This window comes from Rhinatrema bivittatum, chromosome 11 (genome assembly GCF_901001135.1).
Source record: "Rhinatrema bivittatum chromosome 11, aRhiBiv1.1, whole genome shotgun sequence".
NCBI lineage: Eukaryota > Metazoa > Chordata > Amphibia > Gymnophiona > Rhinatrematidae > Rhinatrema > Rhinatrema bivittatum.
This window is the reverse complement of record NC_042625.1, coordinates 102752864-102770596: the sequence shown is the minus strand read 5'-3', so window position 1 is coordinate 102770596 and position 17733 is coordinate 102752864. Positions and strand designations below refer to the sequence as shown.

Here is a 17733-nt window from a genome sequence, read left to right as displayed (position 1 = left end):
GGCAAAACAATGCAATATGCAAAAAAATATGAGACTCATAGTAAACTAAATAGAAATGAATATTAAACAGTATCTTCAATTATACAACATCAATAAAACAATAGGTAAAAGCTATATATTAAAACAAATCTAAAATAGTAAAATCACCAAAAATTAACAATATTAGCACTCCATGAAAAAGCAGAATAAAGTAAATCTACCTAATCTGAGAGAAGCTTGCGAGAATAAGAATGTCTCCGTCTTCATAAGCTGCTGCATTATATGTACAAGCAGCTCATCTATGAAGAGTTAACGGTTCAGCATACTCGCTTTCCCTTTGAGGAACCCAATTCATTTTGCACATCCTGCTTGCTACAGTAGGAAAGTTTTAAGTAGACAAAGATGATTAAAATCTTCAAATAGTTTTGGAACCCAGTAGAAAGGAGCAATCCAGCCCTGAATCAAGTAAGTATATGCAATTCCCTGCCTTAAATGAAAATAATTTCTGAATCTAACATGGTATCACTTACAGTCTCATCTCAGATGGGTGAGAACAATCATCATCCCCCATAAGGATTATTCCTTTTAGCTTCACGTTACCTGTAAAGCTAATGAAAGACATCATGAGAAATTACAGCAGGACCGGAGAACTGGGCATCTAAATGGTAGGTGAAATTTAATGTGGTCAAGTGCAAAGTGATATAGATAGAAAAAATAATAATCCTAACTAAATGTATACAATGCTGGGATCTGTATCTGTATCACTGCCACTCAGAGTCAGTGCAGTAGGCAAGACATTGAAATTGTCAGCTCAGTGCGTGGCCAAAAAAGCAAATAGAATCCTAGACATTTTTTTTGTAATTTCTATTCCGCCTTTGTGACACTTCAAAGCGGATTACATTAGTTGCTGTAGATATTTCACTATCCCCAGAAGGCTCACAAACCAAGGGGCCAATTTACTAAGGATTTTCTCCCATTCTGTGCCTAAGGGAAAAATGCTTAGTAAGCAGGGGCTGAAGTTTGTAGCTGAGGCAATGGAAGGTAAAGTGACTTGTCCAAGGTCACAAGGAGCAGCAGTGGGATTTGAACCCTGCTTCCCTGGTTTGCAGCCTCTGCTCTAACTACTAGGCTACTCCTCCATTCCACTTTAGAAAGGAAAAGAAAACAAAACTAGGAATGCCATCTCTGTACAGCTCCATGATGGGAATATAAAATCCCAATGAATCTATGTGTGAACAATAAATTTTAAACTCTTAAAAGATTGATAAGGAGCAATCATACACATGGACTTTAATTACATCCAATTTCCCATGTGATAATCACCATTATAATCCTGGCTTCTCTCAAGAAGCTTAAGCATTCACTGTGTCCGACCTATGGGTGCTCGTATTAAATTAATCACAGGACATACATTCCAACTGGGACCTGATCATAGCAACACAGCAAATGATGGCAGATAAAGACCAAAAAAAGATCCATCCACTCCAAGCAGGTTATCCCTGTGCTGCTCCATGCAACCTACCCCAATGCAAAAATGTTACACCAAAAATTGCCACTTGCCTCTTCATTTCCTTCCTCTAGCCATTATGGAAAAAATATTCACTAGTCTACAACAACCATCAGTTGTCCTTATATGCCTCCTCCATCTTTAATTGTACCTTAAAATCTTATCTTTTAATTTTTATTAATCTCAAAAATATAAACAACATTTTTTGATGAAAAGGGGAGGACCTCAGTACTGGTAGGATATCTGAATTAACAGATTCTCAGTGTCCAGTTGTTGCAATCATAGGTCTCACCGCTTCTTTTGATTTCTTATTTTTTATAAAAATGGCCACCGTGTGCCTTATTAATTCATTTGAATGGCGCCAATCTTGGTCATTCCTCAACCACCTTTCTTCTTTTTTATTTGTTTGAATGGCGCTAATCTGAGGTTCACAAACTGGATTTAAAACGACCGGAGACTGCAGTGTTTTGCCAGCGATTACAAATCAACACAACTGCCCAACATAGGATTGTTTTAAAGCGGAGACTGCCGTGTCTTCATCGCATTATCAATTTTTAAGAATGCAAATGGGTCATAGACTTATCTTTTCTTTTCATTTGCACCTTGGCGATGTTTCCAAATTTCTGTGCACCAGAAGCTTATTTTCTGCACTTAGTTTCCTCCAGCCGCCCAAGAAGCTTGATTTCCTCTGCTGCCACCTTCCTCCAGCCATTATGGATCCTCTGTGTTTATCCCATGTCATTTGAATTTCGCCATTGTTCTTGTCCTCATCACATCTTCCAAGACATCCAGCACCCTTCTTCACATTATTCCTTAGTCTACCTCCTCATAAAATCGAATCATGACCCCCTACACCAACAGCTTCCTTTCTACTACAAAAGGTTTGATTCTTGTGGGTTGTCCCATATTCCCCATCTCTCATCTCGTGTCTTAGGGTATAGAACTCACACTATCTTGCTTGACTCTCTCTGGACCGCTTCTATCCTCTCTATATCTTTTTTGAGATACATCCTCCAGAACTGAACACAATTCAATCTTTTACCACCTCCTTTGTCTTCTTTCTTATGCAGCCCAACATCCCTCTGGTCCCAGTCATTGCCTTGTCCCATTGCTTCACCACCTTTAGATAACTTACTGGTCTACATTTGAAAAAACCTTTTCTGCTGACCTAATTATTTTTGCTGATTTTATCCAAATGAAAGGTGCTGATTCCAAATATGAAATAAAAAAATATAAATACATCAAATTTTTTCACAAATGAGAAATGTTTGATTAAAAATTATAAAGTCGAATATAGAGGGTAATAAGTTCTGAAGAAGCAATAGCATATAATATATTTGTTTCATGCAAAAAATGAGTATTGTCTAACCAAGAGAGCAATAGTTGTGTAAATTTTAATTGTTAGGGAGAAATGTTCTCTTTTTGGATGCTCTGGAATAGTTATGATCAGGGTTGTCATGCTATAAACACCAGCAGTAGTCTGCCATCATGTTTGTGTTCCATGGTCTTGGTGGAAGCGTTCTCCTTGTTCTTCACTCATAGCTCCAAGATTTGAGGGGAAGTAGTTCAGGTGGCTATCAAGGAAATGCAATTTGACACTCATGTTTGCTCCCAGTCTTTGAAAAGCAATCAACAAATTTTGAACTAAAAGGTTATAATTTTTGGCCCTGAAGTTGCCAAGAAAGTCTATAATCACGTCAGAAAAAGCAGCCCAAGCATCCTTTTCCAGGGTTTTCATGGTATTGAGGAATTCTGTGTCTGATTAGAAGCCTAATTTGCGGGCCATCAAATATGCCAGCTTTCAACTTCTCATGTGAAAGAGCAGGAAATTTGGTACACAGGACCTTGAAGCACTCACCATCTTGATCCCAAGCCCTAATGAACTGTTTCATGAGTCCCAATTTTATATGCAATGCGGGGAGGAACACTTTCTGAAGTTTAACAAGTGGTTCATTCTTAATATTCTTTTCACGGATCTTAAATTTCTGTCTAGCGGGCCATTCTTTCCTTGTATAATGTTCTGCCTTTGCTCGGCTATCCCAAAGGCACAAGAAGCAAGGAAATTTTGTGTAACTGCTTTGTTGTCCTAGAAGCAGAGATAGAACCTTGAGATCACCACATAAAATCCAGCAATGATCGTTATATTTGATATTTTGGAGAATGGTTCTCATGGATTCATAAGTTTCTTTCATATTTACCAAGTGAACAATAGGAATGGAAGCTAATTTATTGCCATTGTGAAGCAACACACACTTTAGACTTCTCTTTGAACTGTGAATAAAAAGCCTCCATTCATCAGCTACATAACTATCACATCCCATTAACTAAATAAGTCCTTTGAAGTCGATGCAGTATACAAAAGCTCCTCATCCATATGGAAATATTTCAGAAGATCTTTCTCTCTGTTAGAATACATAAATGTGGTACCGGGAGCCAACAGGTTCTTTTCCTTTAGCCTTGAACCCAGTAACTCTGCTGACGACTTTGGTAGATCAAGATCTCATACCAAGTCAATCAATTCAGCTTGAGTGAATGGCTGGCACATTCTGGCATCAACTTCTGAGACCACGAAATCTTCGTTGGCGTCTTTGGAAAAACTGGAATGAAAAAATTCATTGTCGTTGGAACTTTCCAAAGTACTGAAGATAGGTACAGGGACTTCGTCGCAGTGAGCAACCAGTCTTATAGCTGAGGGGAGATTTGGGTACTGGATGGACGATTTTGTCTGTGTTCATGCCTGTAATAATTACCATGCAGAAGTAGCAGTCATCAACATGGTTGTGGGGCTCTTGCCACACCATTGGAACTCTGAGGTTGAGACTTTTTCTCTGACCTTTAGTCCACTGTCTCAGGTTTTCAACACATGTCCTGCACACTTTATGTGGTGCCCAAGGTTTGTCCTGGTCACCCAGTTTAACCCTGAAATATGCAAGATAAGCTTTTCGTACAAAGTCAGATATATTTGTCCTTTGGGTGTTGTAAAACAACCACAAATGTAACAGAATATATTAGGATCATTCCAGCACTATCCATGAACTATTTGAATGTTGGATGACATATTTAACAAAAACAGATTTAACATAGTTAAATTTGCTGCAACTTCTAAGCCTCTTGAACGAATGAATGCTGCCGTCTGTTTTCACGCTGCATTGAAGTTGGCCATAGAGGCAAAAACTCATAATAAAAACGTTTTTAAAATATATCCGAAGCAAGAAACCTGTGAGAGAGTCGGTTGGACCATTAGATGACCGAGAGGTTAAAGGGGCTCTTAGGGAAGATAAGGCCATTGCAGAAAGACTAAATGAATTCTTTGCTTCCATGTTTACTAATGAGAATGGTGGGGAGATACCAGTTCCGGAGATGGTTTTCAGGGGTGATGAGTCAGACGAACTGAACGAAATCACTGTGAACCTGGCAGATGTAGTAGGCCAGATTGACAAACTAAAGAGTAGCAAATCACCTGGACCAGATGGTATGCATCCTAGGGTACTGAAGGAACTCAAAAATGAAATTTCTGATCTATTAGTTACAATTTGTAACCTATCATTAAAATCATCCATTGTACCTGAAGACTGGAGGGTGGCCAATGTAACCCCAATATTTAAAAAAGGCTCCGGGGCGATCCAGGTAACTATAGACCAGTGAGCCAGACTTCAGTGCTGGGAAAAACAGTGGAAACTATTCTAAAGATCAAAATCACAGAGCATATAGAAAGACATGATTTAATGGGACACAGTGAATATGGATTTACCCAAGGGAAGTCTTGCCTAACAAATCTGCTTTATTTTTTTGAAGGAGTTAATACACATGTGGATAAAGTAAGATGGCAGAATTAATTGGCATCTCAGAGACATGGTGGAAGGAGGACAACCAATGGGACAGTGCTATACCAGGGTCCAAATTTTATCGCAATGACAGAGAGGAGCACCTGGGAGGCGGTGTGGTGCTTTAGGTCCGGGATGGCATAGAATCCAACAGGATAAACATCCTGCACGAGACTAAATGCACAATTGAATCTTTATGGGTAGAAATCCCTTGTGTGTCGGGGAAGACTATAGTGATAGGAGTATACTACCATCCACTTGGTCTAGATGGTGAGACTGACAGTGAAATGCTAAGAGAAATTAGGGAAGTTAACCAAACTGGTAGTGCGGTAATAATGGGAGATTTCAATTACCCCAATATTGACTGGGTAAATGTATCATCGGGACACGCTAGAGAGATAAAGTTCCTGGATGGAATAAATGATAGCTTTATGGAGCAATTGGTTCAGGAACAGACGAGAGATGGAGCAATTTTAGATCTAATTCTCTGTGGAGAACAGGATTTGGTGAGAGAGGTAACGGTGGTGGGGCCGCTTGGCAATAGTGATCATAATATGATCAAATTTGATTTGACTGGAAGAGGGACAGTAAGTAAATCCATTGCTCTTGTGCTAAACTTTCAAAAGGGAAACTTTGATAAAATGAGAAAAATAGTTAGAAAAAAATGAAAGGAGCAGCTACAAAAGTAAAAAGTGTGCAAGAGGCGTGGTCATTGTTAAAAAATACCATCCTAGAAGCACAATCCAGATGTATTCCACACATTAAGAAAGGTGGAAAGAAGGCAAAATGATTTCTGGCATGGTTAAAAGGGGAGGTGAAAGAAGCTATTTTAACCAAAAGATCTTCATTCAAAAATTGGAAGAAGGATCCAACAGAAGAAAATAGGATAATGCATAAACGTTGGCAAGTTAAATGTAAGACATTGATAAGACAGGCTAAGAGAGAATTTGAAAAGAAGTTGGCCATAGAGGCAAAAACTCACAGTAAAAACTTTTTTAAATATATCCGAAGCAGAAAGCCTGTGAGGGAGTCAGTTGAACCATTAGATGATCGAGGGGTTAAAGGGGCACTTAGAGAAGATAAGGCCATCGCGGAAAGATTAAATGATTTCTTTTCTTTGGTGTTTACTGAAGAGGATGTTGGGGAGGTACCCGTACTGGAGAAGGTTTTCATGGGTAATGATTCAGATGGACTGAACCAAATCACGGTGAACCTAGAAGATGTGGTAGACCTGATTGACAAATTGAAGAGTAGTAAATCACCTGGACCGGATGGTATACACCCCAGAGTTCTGAAGGAACTAAAAAATGAAATTTCAGACCTATTAGTAAAAATTTGTAACCTATCATTAAAATCATCCATTGTACCTGAAGACTGGAGGATAGCAAATGTAACCCCAATATTTAAAAAGGGCTCCAGGGGCAATCCGGGAAACTACAGACTGGTTAGCCTGACTTCAGTGCCAGGAAAAATAGTGGAAAGTATTCTAAACATCAAAATCACAGAACATATAGAAAGTCATGGTTTAATGGAACAAAGTCAGCATGGCTTTACCCAAGGCAGGTCTTGCCTCACAAATCTGCTTCACATTTTGAAGGAGTTAATAAACATGTGGATAAAAGTGAACCTGTAGATGTAGTGTACTTGGATTTTCAGAAGGCATTTGACAAAGTTCCTCATGAGAGGCTTCTAGGAAAAGTAAAAAGTCATGGGATAGGTGGCGATGTCCTTTCGTGGATTGCAAACTGGCTAAAAGACAGGAAACAGAGAGTAGGATTAAATGGACAATTTTCTCAGTGGAAGGGAGTGGACAGTGGAGTGCCTCAGGGATCTGTATTGGGACCCTTACTTTTCAATATATTTATAAATGATCTGGAAAGAAATACGACGAGTGAGGTAATCAAATTTGCAGATGATACAAAATTGTTCATAGTAGTTAAATCACAAGCAGATTGTGATAAATTACAGGAAGACCTTGTGAGGCTGGAAGATTGGGCATCCAAATGGCAGATTAAATTTAATGTGGATAAGTGCAAGGTGATGCATATAGGGAAAAATAACCCATGCTATAGTTACACAATGTTGGGTTCCATATTAGGTGCTACAACCCAAGAAAGAGATCTAGGTGTCATAGTGGATAACACATTGAAATCGTCAGCTCAGTGTGCTGCGGCAGTCAAAAAAGCAAACAGAATGTTAGGAATTATTAGAAAGGGAATGGTGAATAAAACGGAAAATGTCATAATGCCTCTATCGCTCCATGGTGAGACCGCACCTTGAATACTGTGTACAATTCTGGTCACCGCATCTCAAAAAAGATATAATTGCGATGGAGAAGGTACAGAGAAGGGCGACCAAAATGATAAAGGGAATGGAACAACTCTCCTATGAGGAAAGGCTGAAGAGGTTAGGACTTTTCAGCTTGGAGAAGAGACGGCTGAGGGGGGGGATATGATAGAGGTCTTTAATAATCAATTCACATCTACTCGTTCATTTATTTAGAATCTTAATATACCGATACTCAAGACAAATATCTTATCGTACCGGTTTACAGCAAAACAAGGGAAAACCAGCGATATATGAGAAAGTTACAAAAAACAGGGTGTTGAATTCAAGGACAACTCAGAAAGAAAAGTTAAATTAACATAGCGCTACAAAATCTGCCGCTCCCTCTTCGAGTGGGGGCGGGGCCGGCCTCTGCCCATGAGCAGACGGCACTCTCCGCCTTTCGCGCATCTCCCCACAGGGTCCATCAAGCCCAGCATCCTGATTCCAACAGAGGCCAAAACCACAAAACCAGGCCACAAGAACCTGGCAATTACCCAAACACTAAGAAGAACCCATGCTACTGATGCAATTAATAGCAGTGGCTATTCCCTAAGTAAACTTCATTAATAGCCGTTAATGGACTTCTCCTCCAAGAACTTATCCAAACCTTTTTTTTGAACCCAGCTACACTAACTGCACTAACCACATCCTCTGGCAACAAATTCCAGAGCTTAATTGTGCGTTGAGTGAAAAATAATTTTCTCCAATTAGTCTTAAATGTGCTACTTGCTAACTTCATGGAATGCCCCCTAGTCTTTCTATTATTCGAAAATGTAAACAGAGTCACATCTACTCATTCAAGATCTCTCATGATCTTAAAGACCTCTATCATATCCCCCCTCAGCCATCTCTTCTCCAAGCTGAACAGCCCTAACCTCTTCAGTCTTTCCTCAGAGGAGTTGTTCCATTCCCCTTATCATTTTGGTTGCCCTTCTCTGTACCTTCTCCATAGCAACTATAACTTTTTTGAGATGCGGAGACCAGAATTGTACACAGTATTCAAGGTGTGGTCTCACCATGGAGCGATAGAGGCATTATGACATTTTCCGTACTATTAACCATTCCCTTCCTAATAATTCCTAACATTCTGTTTGCTTTTTTGACTGCCGCAGCACACTGAGCCGACGATTTTAAAGTATTATCCACTATGATGCCTAGATCTTTTTCCTGGGTGGTAGCTCCTAATATGGAACCTAACATTGTGTAACTACAGCAAGGGTTATTTTTCCCTATATGCATCACCTTGCACTTGTCCATATTAAATTTCATCTGCCATTTGGATGCCCAATCTTCCAGTCTTGCAAGGTCCTCCTGTAATGTATCACAATCTGCTTGTAATTTAACTACTCTGAACAATTTTGTATCATCCGCAAATTTGATAATCTCACTCGTATTCCTTTCCAGATCATTTATATATTGTTAGTGTTTGAGGTAGTTGTGGGTGGATCCTTGGGCCGGTAGCAGATGATCATGCCCCCAGGGGAGATGCCGACAGGGACCACCGGTCAGGCTCAGAGTATGGAGAGAGACACACACTAGTTCTTTTATTAGACAGTATATGGAACCACCAGAGGTGGCAGTAGTGAGCTGAATTGCTCGGCTGGGCTGTAGTCCCTCAAATACTGGAACAGCGATCCTGGATAACTGAGCTGTAGAGAAACTGAATATAGTGAGTATGCAGGGTATGCAGAGTTCAGGAACAGAACCTAGATGGTAACACTCACACAATAGTTCTTGGAAGCAGCCCAGGAGCTGGAAAGAAGTAGGCCCTCGAGGAGCGAGTACCTGGTTCCAGGGAAAGCTCTGAGAGAGGGAAGGTAACTCACTGATGTTAGAGGCAGCGGTGACTTCCTGGCAGAAGTGGTATTCAGTAGCAAGTCCGGGAACGAAGGCCCTCGAGGAGCGAGTACCGGTTCCAGACTGCGATCTGAAAAGCAAAGAGAAACGAGGCCCCCGAGGAGCGGGTACCCCTGGTAAGTCCGTGGAGGCAGAGTAGCTTAGGTAGAGTAACCCATGTCCGGTAAACCTTTGCTAACTCAATTCGTTAGCGATTTCAGAGATCTTAAATATCCGGTGTGGATGACGTCATCTCAGGGAGACGCCCCTGAAGTTCGCGCCACTGCTGGTACTTCAGTTGGGGGCCGCGCCGCGTGCACCCTTAGGTCGTGGAAACATGGCGGTGTGCAGCGTCTAGCCGGTCCGGGGACGCCGGAGGAGGATGGCATGAGGACGCCACGGAAGCCAAACTTTTCCCAGGCAAAGAGGGAGTCGCCAAAGCGGTAAGATGGGCGTAGTGGAGACGTCGGGCAGTGACGGTCGCAACATACCGGTATATATATTGAAATCACCGGTCCAAGTACAGATCCCAGAGGCACTCCACTGTTTACCCTTTTCCACTGAGAAAACTGACCATTTAATCCTACTGTTTCTTGTCTTTTAATTGGTTTGTAATCCACAAAAGGACATCACCTCCTATCCCATCACTTTTTAGTTTTCTTAGAAGCCTCTCATGAGGGACTTTGTCAAATGCCTTCTGAAAATCCAAATACACTACATCTACCGGTTCACATTTATCCACTCAAACATATAGAATAGAACTGGCACCAGAACCGAGCTCTGAAGCACCCTACTAATTACCCTTCTCTCCTTAGTGAGTTCCCTTACCACTGTCAGTCAACCAATTTCAACCTATTCCAGCACCTTGGGACCCACTCCCAGGCTGCTCATTTTATTCATAAGCCTCTTATGCGGTCTGTAGCAAAAGCTTTGCTGAAATCTAAGTAAATATATCATCTGCCCACCTTTGATCTAATTTTCTAATTACCCAGTCAAAAAAATAGATTCGTTTGACACAAACCTCCTCTGGTAAAATATGCATCCTTAGATCCTGAAACCCACTGAATTAATAGATATTCACTAGCAGAGTCTCCAAGAATTTTCCCACCACTGAGATAAGGTCAACCAGCCTCCTCTCTGCTACCACTTTTGTGAACCAGGACCACAACAGCTCTTCTCCAATCTTGTAGAACCACAGAACTTTCAGTGGACCTGCCAGCACCTCTCTTAGCTTCCTTAGTATCCTGGGATGTACCTCAACTGGCCCCATGGCCTTGTCAACTTTCAGTTTTGTTAGTACCATTCAAACACTCTTGTAAATGAGGTGGTATCTACCCCACACTTGTCCATACTCTTGCCATGTAACAGCAGTCTTCCTTAGTCAATAATCAACTAAAGTTTTTAATATTTTTTTTTCCTCATCTCTCTCCACACATTGCTCCTTGTCACCTGGCAGTCATACAGTTCTGCTTCTGGCCTTCCTCCTTTCTCTGACATGTTAAAATTGTTTTGTCATACTTTACCCCTCCTTAGCAATCCTTTTCTTCCACTTGTGCAATCCTGATTACTTTTTTTTTGTTTCTTTCAGCTTCACCAGGTATTCTTCCCTGTGTTTTTTTTGAGATTCCTCATTTTTTGAATGCTGATCTTTTTGTCTTTAGTTTTTCAACCATCTCTATGGAGAACCATCACAGTCTCCTTTTCCTATTACCGGTAGTTTTCTTACATAAAGATTTTTGCTTTCATTATAGCTCCTTTTAATTTAGCTGCTGTTCCATCTCTCCATCTTAGCCATTATATCAAACCATACCATCTTGATATCACTGGTTTTCAGGATATTAGAGTTACTGTTCTCCATTTTAAGTACCAGACCAGTAATGCTCCATCCCTTGCAGATTCCCATCACCACTTATCTGAGCAGAGCCCTTTGAAGGGTATCCACAATCTCTCTAATTCTTGCAGATTTGGTCCATGGCCGATACCAAGTCTGATGATATTCCAGACCTCAACAGCAATCCCATCCACAACCTTGGGAAGTAAATATAAACCATTTTTATTCACTATAGTGATTCTGAATGGGATGTCTCCAAATGAACTGATATGTAATACTCTAATCAGGTCTTAAAAGTGGCTTTGAGTTAAATGATTTACAGAGAGAAAAATTGTGTATACAAAATAAATTTTGCATACCCCACAAAATTTACAAAAAACACATGAGCTGTTGAAATGAGCTATGATTATAACATGGGAAATTGAAGGTGATTAGATCCACAGTGTGACCACACCTTAACTACTGTGTGCAGTTATGATTGCCACATCTCAAAAAATATATAGAACTAAAGGCAGTACAGTGAACCACAACAAAATTAAGGGAGGAAGGTTTGAGAGATTAAGTCTGTTCGGCTTGGAGAAGAGACGAGAGGGAATATTATAGAAGTTTATAAAATCACGAGTAGTGTGGAAAAATAAATAAACATTCCCTAAGACAAGAGGACACTCCATGAAACTAACCAGTAGCAGATTTAAAACACATTTAAGAAAGTTTTCGGGGGTGGGGGGGGAGGGTTTCCATTTCCCAGACAATCAAACTATGGTATCTGCTGACAGAGAATGTGGTCACAGTTAGTAGTACAACAGAATTTAAATATGGTTTGGACAAGTTCCTGGACAGGTCATCAACAATTATTAACCAGATATGTCCAAGTGTTTCTACTTCTTACACTTTGGAGTGAGCTACATACAATGCATTTTCCTATTAGGAACTCCTATTTATTGCCAAGTATATTGTAAACTGCTTTGATTAATATAAAAAGACAATATAGAAAGATTAAAACTAAACTAAATAAACTAACCCCGACTAGCCACTGTCAGAAACAGAATAGTGGGTTTTATCGTCCAGCATGGTACATTTTATGAGGTGGAACTAGAAAGCAGGACATAATGCTATTAATATCTTTAAATGGTCAACTTATTCAAACAAGAAATACTTACGGGATATTAAACAAAAGTTCCTCATCATCATCACTCTCTACAAACTGAAAGAAAAGAAACAAGCTACTAAAACAATTTCTAGTAAATATACTCTGTGCTTTAATTTTAACATTCAGAATATCTTAAAATTTTCAAATGTAATTTGGAGAGAGTGGAACATAGTATCCGCATTCTAAAGCTTGGACAAGTTGAGAAGGATCCTTGGAACATAGCAAGGGCGACATTGGTATAGCCTAAGGGAACACAGGATGCATCAGGGCAGCTGGTACTAAAGTTACCACAGTTGCTGAAATAATGTTGAGAGCTCATCCCATCAGGCCCGGCCTTGGTATTTATCAGTATTTGCATCATGGAAAGCGGAAATGTGGCTCATATGCACCCTGTAAGCATTTTAAATATTAATAATGTCCATAGGTTCCAGCACTGTAGGTGTACATGAGCACCCTCAGTATTGAGCAGCGAGAGGTAATCTGTATTGTTGAGCACCCCCAATCATTTTGAGATGCTGACTCCTTTAATAATGTACATTTTACACTGCTCCTTTCAACTAACTTATGATCTTGCTAACTTGCTTAGGCAAGGACGCTAGTAGAATTGTTTTACTGACTGTTTCGGGCGATGAGAATGAGGGGGCTATTAAACTGTGCTCGACTGTTTAGATGGGGGGGGGGGGTAATTTCCAATAACATTTATTACTTATACGCTGTACCGCATTTTGCAGGTCTGATCCCCAAAGACTTATCTGAAAGATATACTTTTGATTATTGGAACTGCAGTCTTAGCATGCACTGCATTTTGAGTCAGGATAGATTTTTTAGGATGTGTTTTTTTATCGACTTATACTACATTTTGACATTGTGCTAAACCTCTTTGGGCAATCCCTTTGAAACGATACAGTGGCGTAAAATGTAGATTAAAAAAGAAGAAAGAATAAATCTGAAGGCGCCAGCCTGCAGGGTTATTGAAGCAAAGGCCCAGTCACCTGCGTGCGATCCCCGCGCTCCTCCCATGCTCTGAACACCAGCCGCCCACTGCCTTCCCGGCTTTCGTTCAGACACGTCAGCCTTGCCAGATCTATCCTACGGAAGAGCCCGTAAGCAAAACCCCGCTCCGGAGCGTCCTCCCGCTCAGCACCGCACGAGCAACCACCGCCCAGGTGCCCGTGCGCCATGACCCTAAAGCCTCTCACGTGACACGGAACCGCGACACCGCCGCGTTGGGCTCCTGCTGGGAGGGCCCGGAAACTATAGGTTAGGGGGAGGGCACAGCGCCCCTATCACGTGATAGACCCTCCCAATCGCAGCGCTGAATTCGTGTTGGGGGGGCGGGAACTGTGGGCTAGCGGGCGCAGCGCCTGTCACGTGATAAAAAAACCTCCCAATCGCATCGTTGAATTCGTGTTGGGGGGGGGCGGGAACTGTGGGCTAGCGGGCGCAGCGCCTGTCACGTGATAAAAAAACCTCCCAATCGCAGCGCTGAATTCGTGTTGGGGGGGCGGGAACTGTGGGCTAGCGGGCGCAGCGCCTCTGTCACGTGATAAAACCTCCCAATCGCAGCGTTGAATTCGTGTTGGGGGGAACTGTGGGCTAGCGGGCGCAGCGCCCCTATCACGTGATAGACCCTCCCAATCGCAGCGTTGAATTCCTGATAGGAAGGGGGAACTGTGGGCTAGCGGGCGCAGCGCCTGTCACGTGATAAAAAACCTCCCAATCGCATCGTTGAATTCGTGTTGGGGGGGGCGGGAACTGTGGGCTAGCGGGCGCAGCGCCTGTCACGTGATAAAAAAAACCCTCCCAATCGCAGCGCTGAATTCGTGTTGGGGGGGAACTGTGGGCTAGCGGGCGCAGCGCCTGTCACGTGATAAAAAACCTCCCAATCGCATCGTTGAATTCGTGTTGGGGGGGCGGGAACTGTGGGCTAGCGGGCGCAGCGCCTCTGTCACGTGATAAAACCTCCCAATCGCAGCGTTGAATTCGTGTTGGGGGGGAACTGTGGGCTAGCGGGCGCAGCGCCTCTGTCACGTGATAAAACCTCCCAATCGCATCGTTGAATTCGTGTTGGGGGGGCGGGAACTGTGGGCTAGCGGGCGCAGCGCCTGTCACGTGATAAAAACCTCCCAATCGCATCGTTGAATTCGTGTTGGGGGGGCGGGAACTGTGGGCTAGCGGGCGCAGCGCCTCTGTCACGTGATAAAACCTCCCAATCGCAGCGTTGAATTCGTGTTGGGGGGGAACTGTGGGCTAGCGGGCGCAGCGCCCCTATCACGTGATAGACCCTCCCAATCGCAGCGTTGAATTCCTGATTGGGAAGGGGAACTGTGGGCTAGCGGGCGCAGCGCCTGTCACGTGATAAAAAAACCTCCCAATCGCAGCGCTGAATTCGTGTTGGGGGGGCGGGAACTGTGGGCTAGCGGGCGCAGCGCCTCTGTCACGTGATAAAACCTCCCAATCGCAGCGTTGAATTCGTGTTGGGGGGGGAACTGTGGGCTAGCGGGCGCAGCGCCTCTGTCACGTGATAAACCTCCCAATCGCAGCGTTGAATTCGTGTTGGGGGGGAACTGTGGGCTAGCGGGCGCAGCGCCTCTGTCACGTGATAAAACCTCCCAATCGCATCGTTGAATTCGTGTTGGGGGGGCGGGAACTGTGGGCTAGCGGGCGCAGCGCCTGTCACGTGATAAAAACCTCCCAATCGCAGCGCTGAATTCGTGTTGGGGGGGGCGGGAACTGTGGGCTAGCGGGCGCAGCGCCTGTCACGTGATAAAAAACCTCCCAATCGCAGCGCTGAATTCGTGTTGGGGGGGCGGGAACTGTGGGCTAGCGGGCGCAGCGCCTCTGTCACGTGATAAAACCTCCCAATCGCAGCGTTGAATTCGTGTTGGGGGGGAACTGTGGGCTAGCGGGCGCAGCGCCTCTGTCACGTGATAAAACCTCCCAATCGCAGCGTTGAATTCGTGTTGGGGGGGAACTGTGGGCTAGCGGGCGCAGCGCCTCTGTCACGTGATAAAACCTCCCAATCGCATCGTTGAATTCGTGTTGGGGGGGCGGGAACTGTGGGCTAGCGGGCGCAGCGCCTGTCACGTGATAAAAAACCTCCCAATCGCATCGTTGAATTCGTGTTGGGGGGGCGGGAACTGTGGGCTAGCGGGCGCAGCGCCTGTCACGTGATAAAAAACCTCCCAATCGCAGCGCTGAATTCGTGTTGGGGGGGCGGGAACTGTGGGCTAGCGGGCGCAGCGCCTCTGTCACGTGATAAAACCTCCCAATCGCAGCGTTGAATTCGTGTTGGGGGGGAACTGTGGGCTAGCGGGCACAGCGCCCCTATCACGTGATAGACCCTCCCAATCGCAGTGTTGAATTCCTGATTGGGAGGGGGAACTGTGGGCTAGCGGGCGCAGCGCCTGTCACGTGATAAAAAAGCCTCCCAATTGCAGCATTGAATTCGTGTTGGGGGGGGGGCGGCGGGAACTGTGGGCTAGTGGGCGCAGCGCCTGTCACGTGATAAAAAACCTCCCAATTGCAGCATTGAATTCGTGTTGGGGGGGGGGGGCGGCGGGAACTGTGGGCTAGCGGGCGCAGCGCCCCTGGCACGTGATAAAAAAAACCTCCCACGCGCATTGTTGAATTTATGCTGGAAGGGTCAGGGAACTGTCAGGTCGATCCAGTAAAGTGTGCTCCGTCGGAGCGCACTGTCACCCTGCTCTGGACACGTGTTTTCCCTTACCCCTTATTCAGTAAGGGGAGGAAAACACGCGGCCCACCCGCGGCACCTAATAGCGCCCTCAACATGCAAATGCATGTTGATGGCCCTAGTAGGTATTCCCGAGCAATCCAGTAAGTAAAATGTGCAGCCAAGCCGCACATTTTACTCTAAGAAATTAGCGCCGCCCAATGGTCGGTGCTAATTTCTTCCGGCGCCAGGGAAGTGCACAGAAAAGCAGTAAAAACTGCTTTTCTGTGCACCCTCCGACTTAATATCATAGCGATACTTAGTCGGACTGTCCCCAAAAGTATTAAAAAGGTAAAAAAAAAAAAATAAAAAAAATTTTAATTCAGCCCGCGGCTGTCAGGCCGAAAACCGGACGCTCAATTTTGCCGGCGTCCGGTTTCCGAGCCCGTGGCTGTCAGCGGGCTCGAGAACCGACGCCGGCAAAATTGAGCGTCGGCTGTCAAACCCGCTGACAGCCGCCGCTCCAGGCCATAAGGAGGCGCTAGGGACGCGCTAGAGTCCCTAGCGCCTCCTTTTCCTCGTTTGCACCGCGTCGCCTAATTTAAATACTGGATCGCGCGCGCCGGGAGAGCGGGCGTTAGTCCGCTCTCCCACGGACTTTACTGGATCGGGCTGTGTGTGCGCAGTGCCTCTGTCACGTGATTAAGTCCCTCCCACTCGCAGCGTTGAACTCGTGCTGGGAGGGCCTGGGTGTAAATCGTGTCTTATAAGGGAAGGGAGCTGAGGCAATATAGCAGTCTGTTTAACCACCCCCCCCCCCCCCCCCCCCTCTCCTCCTTGCCTTTGCGAAGCGAAGAGTAAATATCCAATGGAAATAGATGTTGATAAGGCTATGATGGATGCATTTTTACCCTCACACATTAACACCTACCTGAAGCAACCGTTAATTGCTGAGCAGCCCAAAACGTGTACACAAAGCAAAAAATACTGTTTTTCTGTACTTCCTCTGACTTAATAGCATTGCCTATTAAACCAGAGGAACAAAGAGAACATGTTTTTGTTTTGTTTTTTTTTAAAGTATTGTTAATCCCCATTCCATGTAAACCGGTTTGATATGATTGTATCGTACAAAAAAAGTATAAATAAATGACACACTTAACAAGTGCCCATTTTCTGCCCACATTTGTTGTATCAGCCCTACTGTTATGAGCAACATGAATTGCATTTACAAGGTACTTAAGATATAAAATTCAGCAAACATGGTCATCCCTACAAGTGGTATCCTCTGCCTGATGTATAAAGCCACAAATGGAGCACATGCTTAGGCTCTCTAACCAATATGCAGGTGCTAGATTACATACACTCTGCCATCTCCTTGCTAAACTTGGCCTTCCGGACTTTATATATGCGGATGATGTGCAGATACTGATTCTGGTTACAGACTCAATCCATAAAGCTATAGAAACCTGGAAATCCGCCCTCTCTGTTATCAGCAGCTTGCTATCCAACAACTTTCTCGCTCTCAACGCTGCTAAAACGGAACTCATCCTCATTTCACCCCCCAACATTTCTCCTCCTCTATCAATGAACAATGATCCCTCC

The 17733-nt window shown here is 43.9% G+C and overlaps 2 protein-coding genes across 2 annotated transcripts in view; both read right to left on the bottom strand.

The window, feature by feature from the left end:
• The window catches only part of LYPLA2 (lysophospholipase 2), a 134961-nt gene extending 121447 nt beyond the window's left edge, over window positions 1-13514 (bottom strand). Inside the window, exons 1-3 of the mRNA XM_029619617.1 lie at window positions 13448-13514; window positions 12466-12509; window positions 580-587 (exon numbers count right to left, since the gene is read on the bottom strand). The gene's annotated coding sequence lies outside the window, so the exon portion shown is untranslated. The remainder of the gene's footprint in view (window positions 1-579; window positions 588-12465; window positions 12510-13447) is intronic.
• Window positions 1-13718, bottom strand: part of PITHD1 (PITH domain containing 1) — a 36231-nt gene extending 22513 nt beyond the window's left edge. Inside the window, exons 1-3 of the mRNA XM_029619621.1 lie at window positions 13448-13718; window positions 12466-12509; window positions 510-587 (exon numbers count right to left, since the gene is read on the bottom strand). Of these exons, the coding sequence (XP_029475481.1) occupies window positions 510-587; window positions 12466-12509; window positions 13448-13636 (311 nt within the window). The 5' untranslated portion in view covers window positions 13637-13718. The remainder of the gene's footprint in view (window positions 1-509; window positions 588-12465; window positions 12510-13447) is intronic.
• Window positions 13719-17733: the final 4015 nt, after the last annotated feature.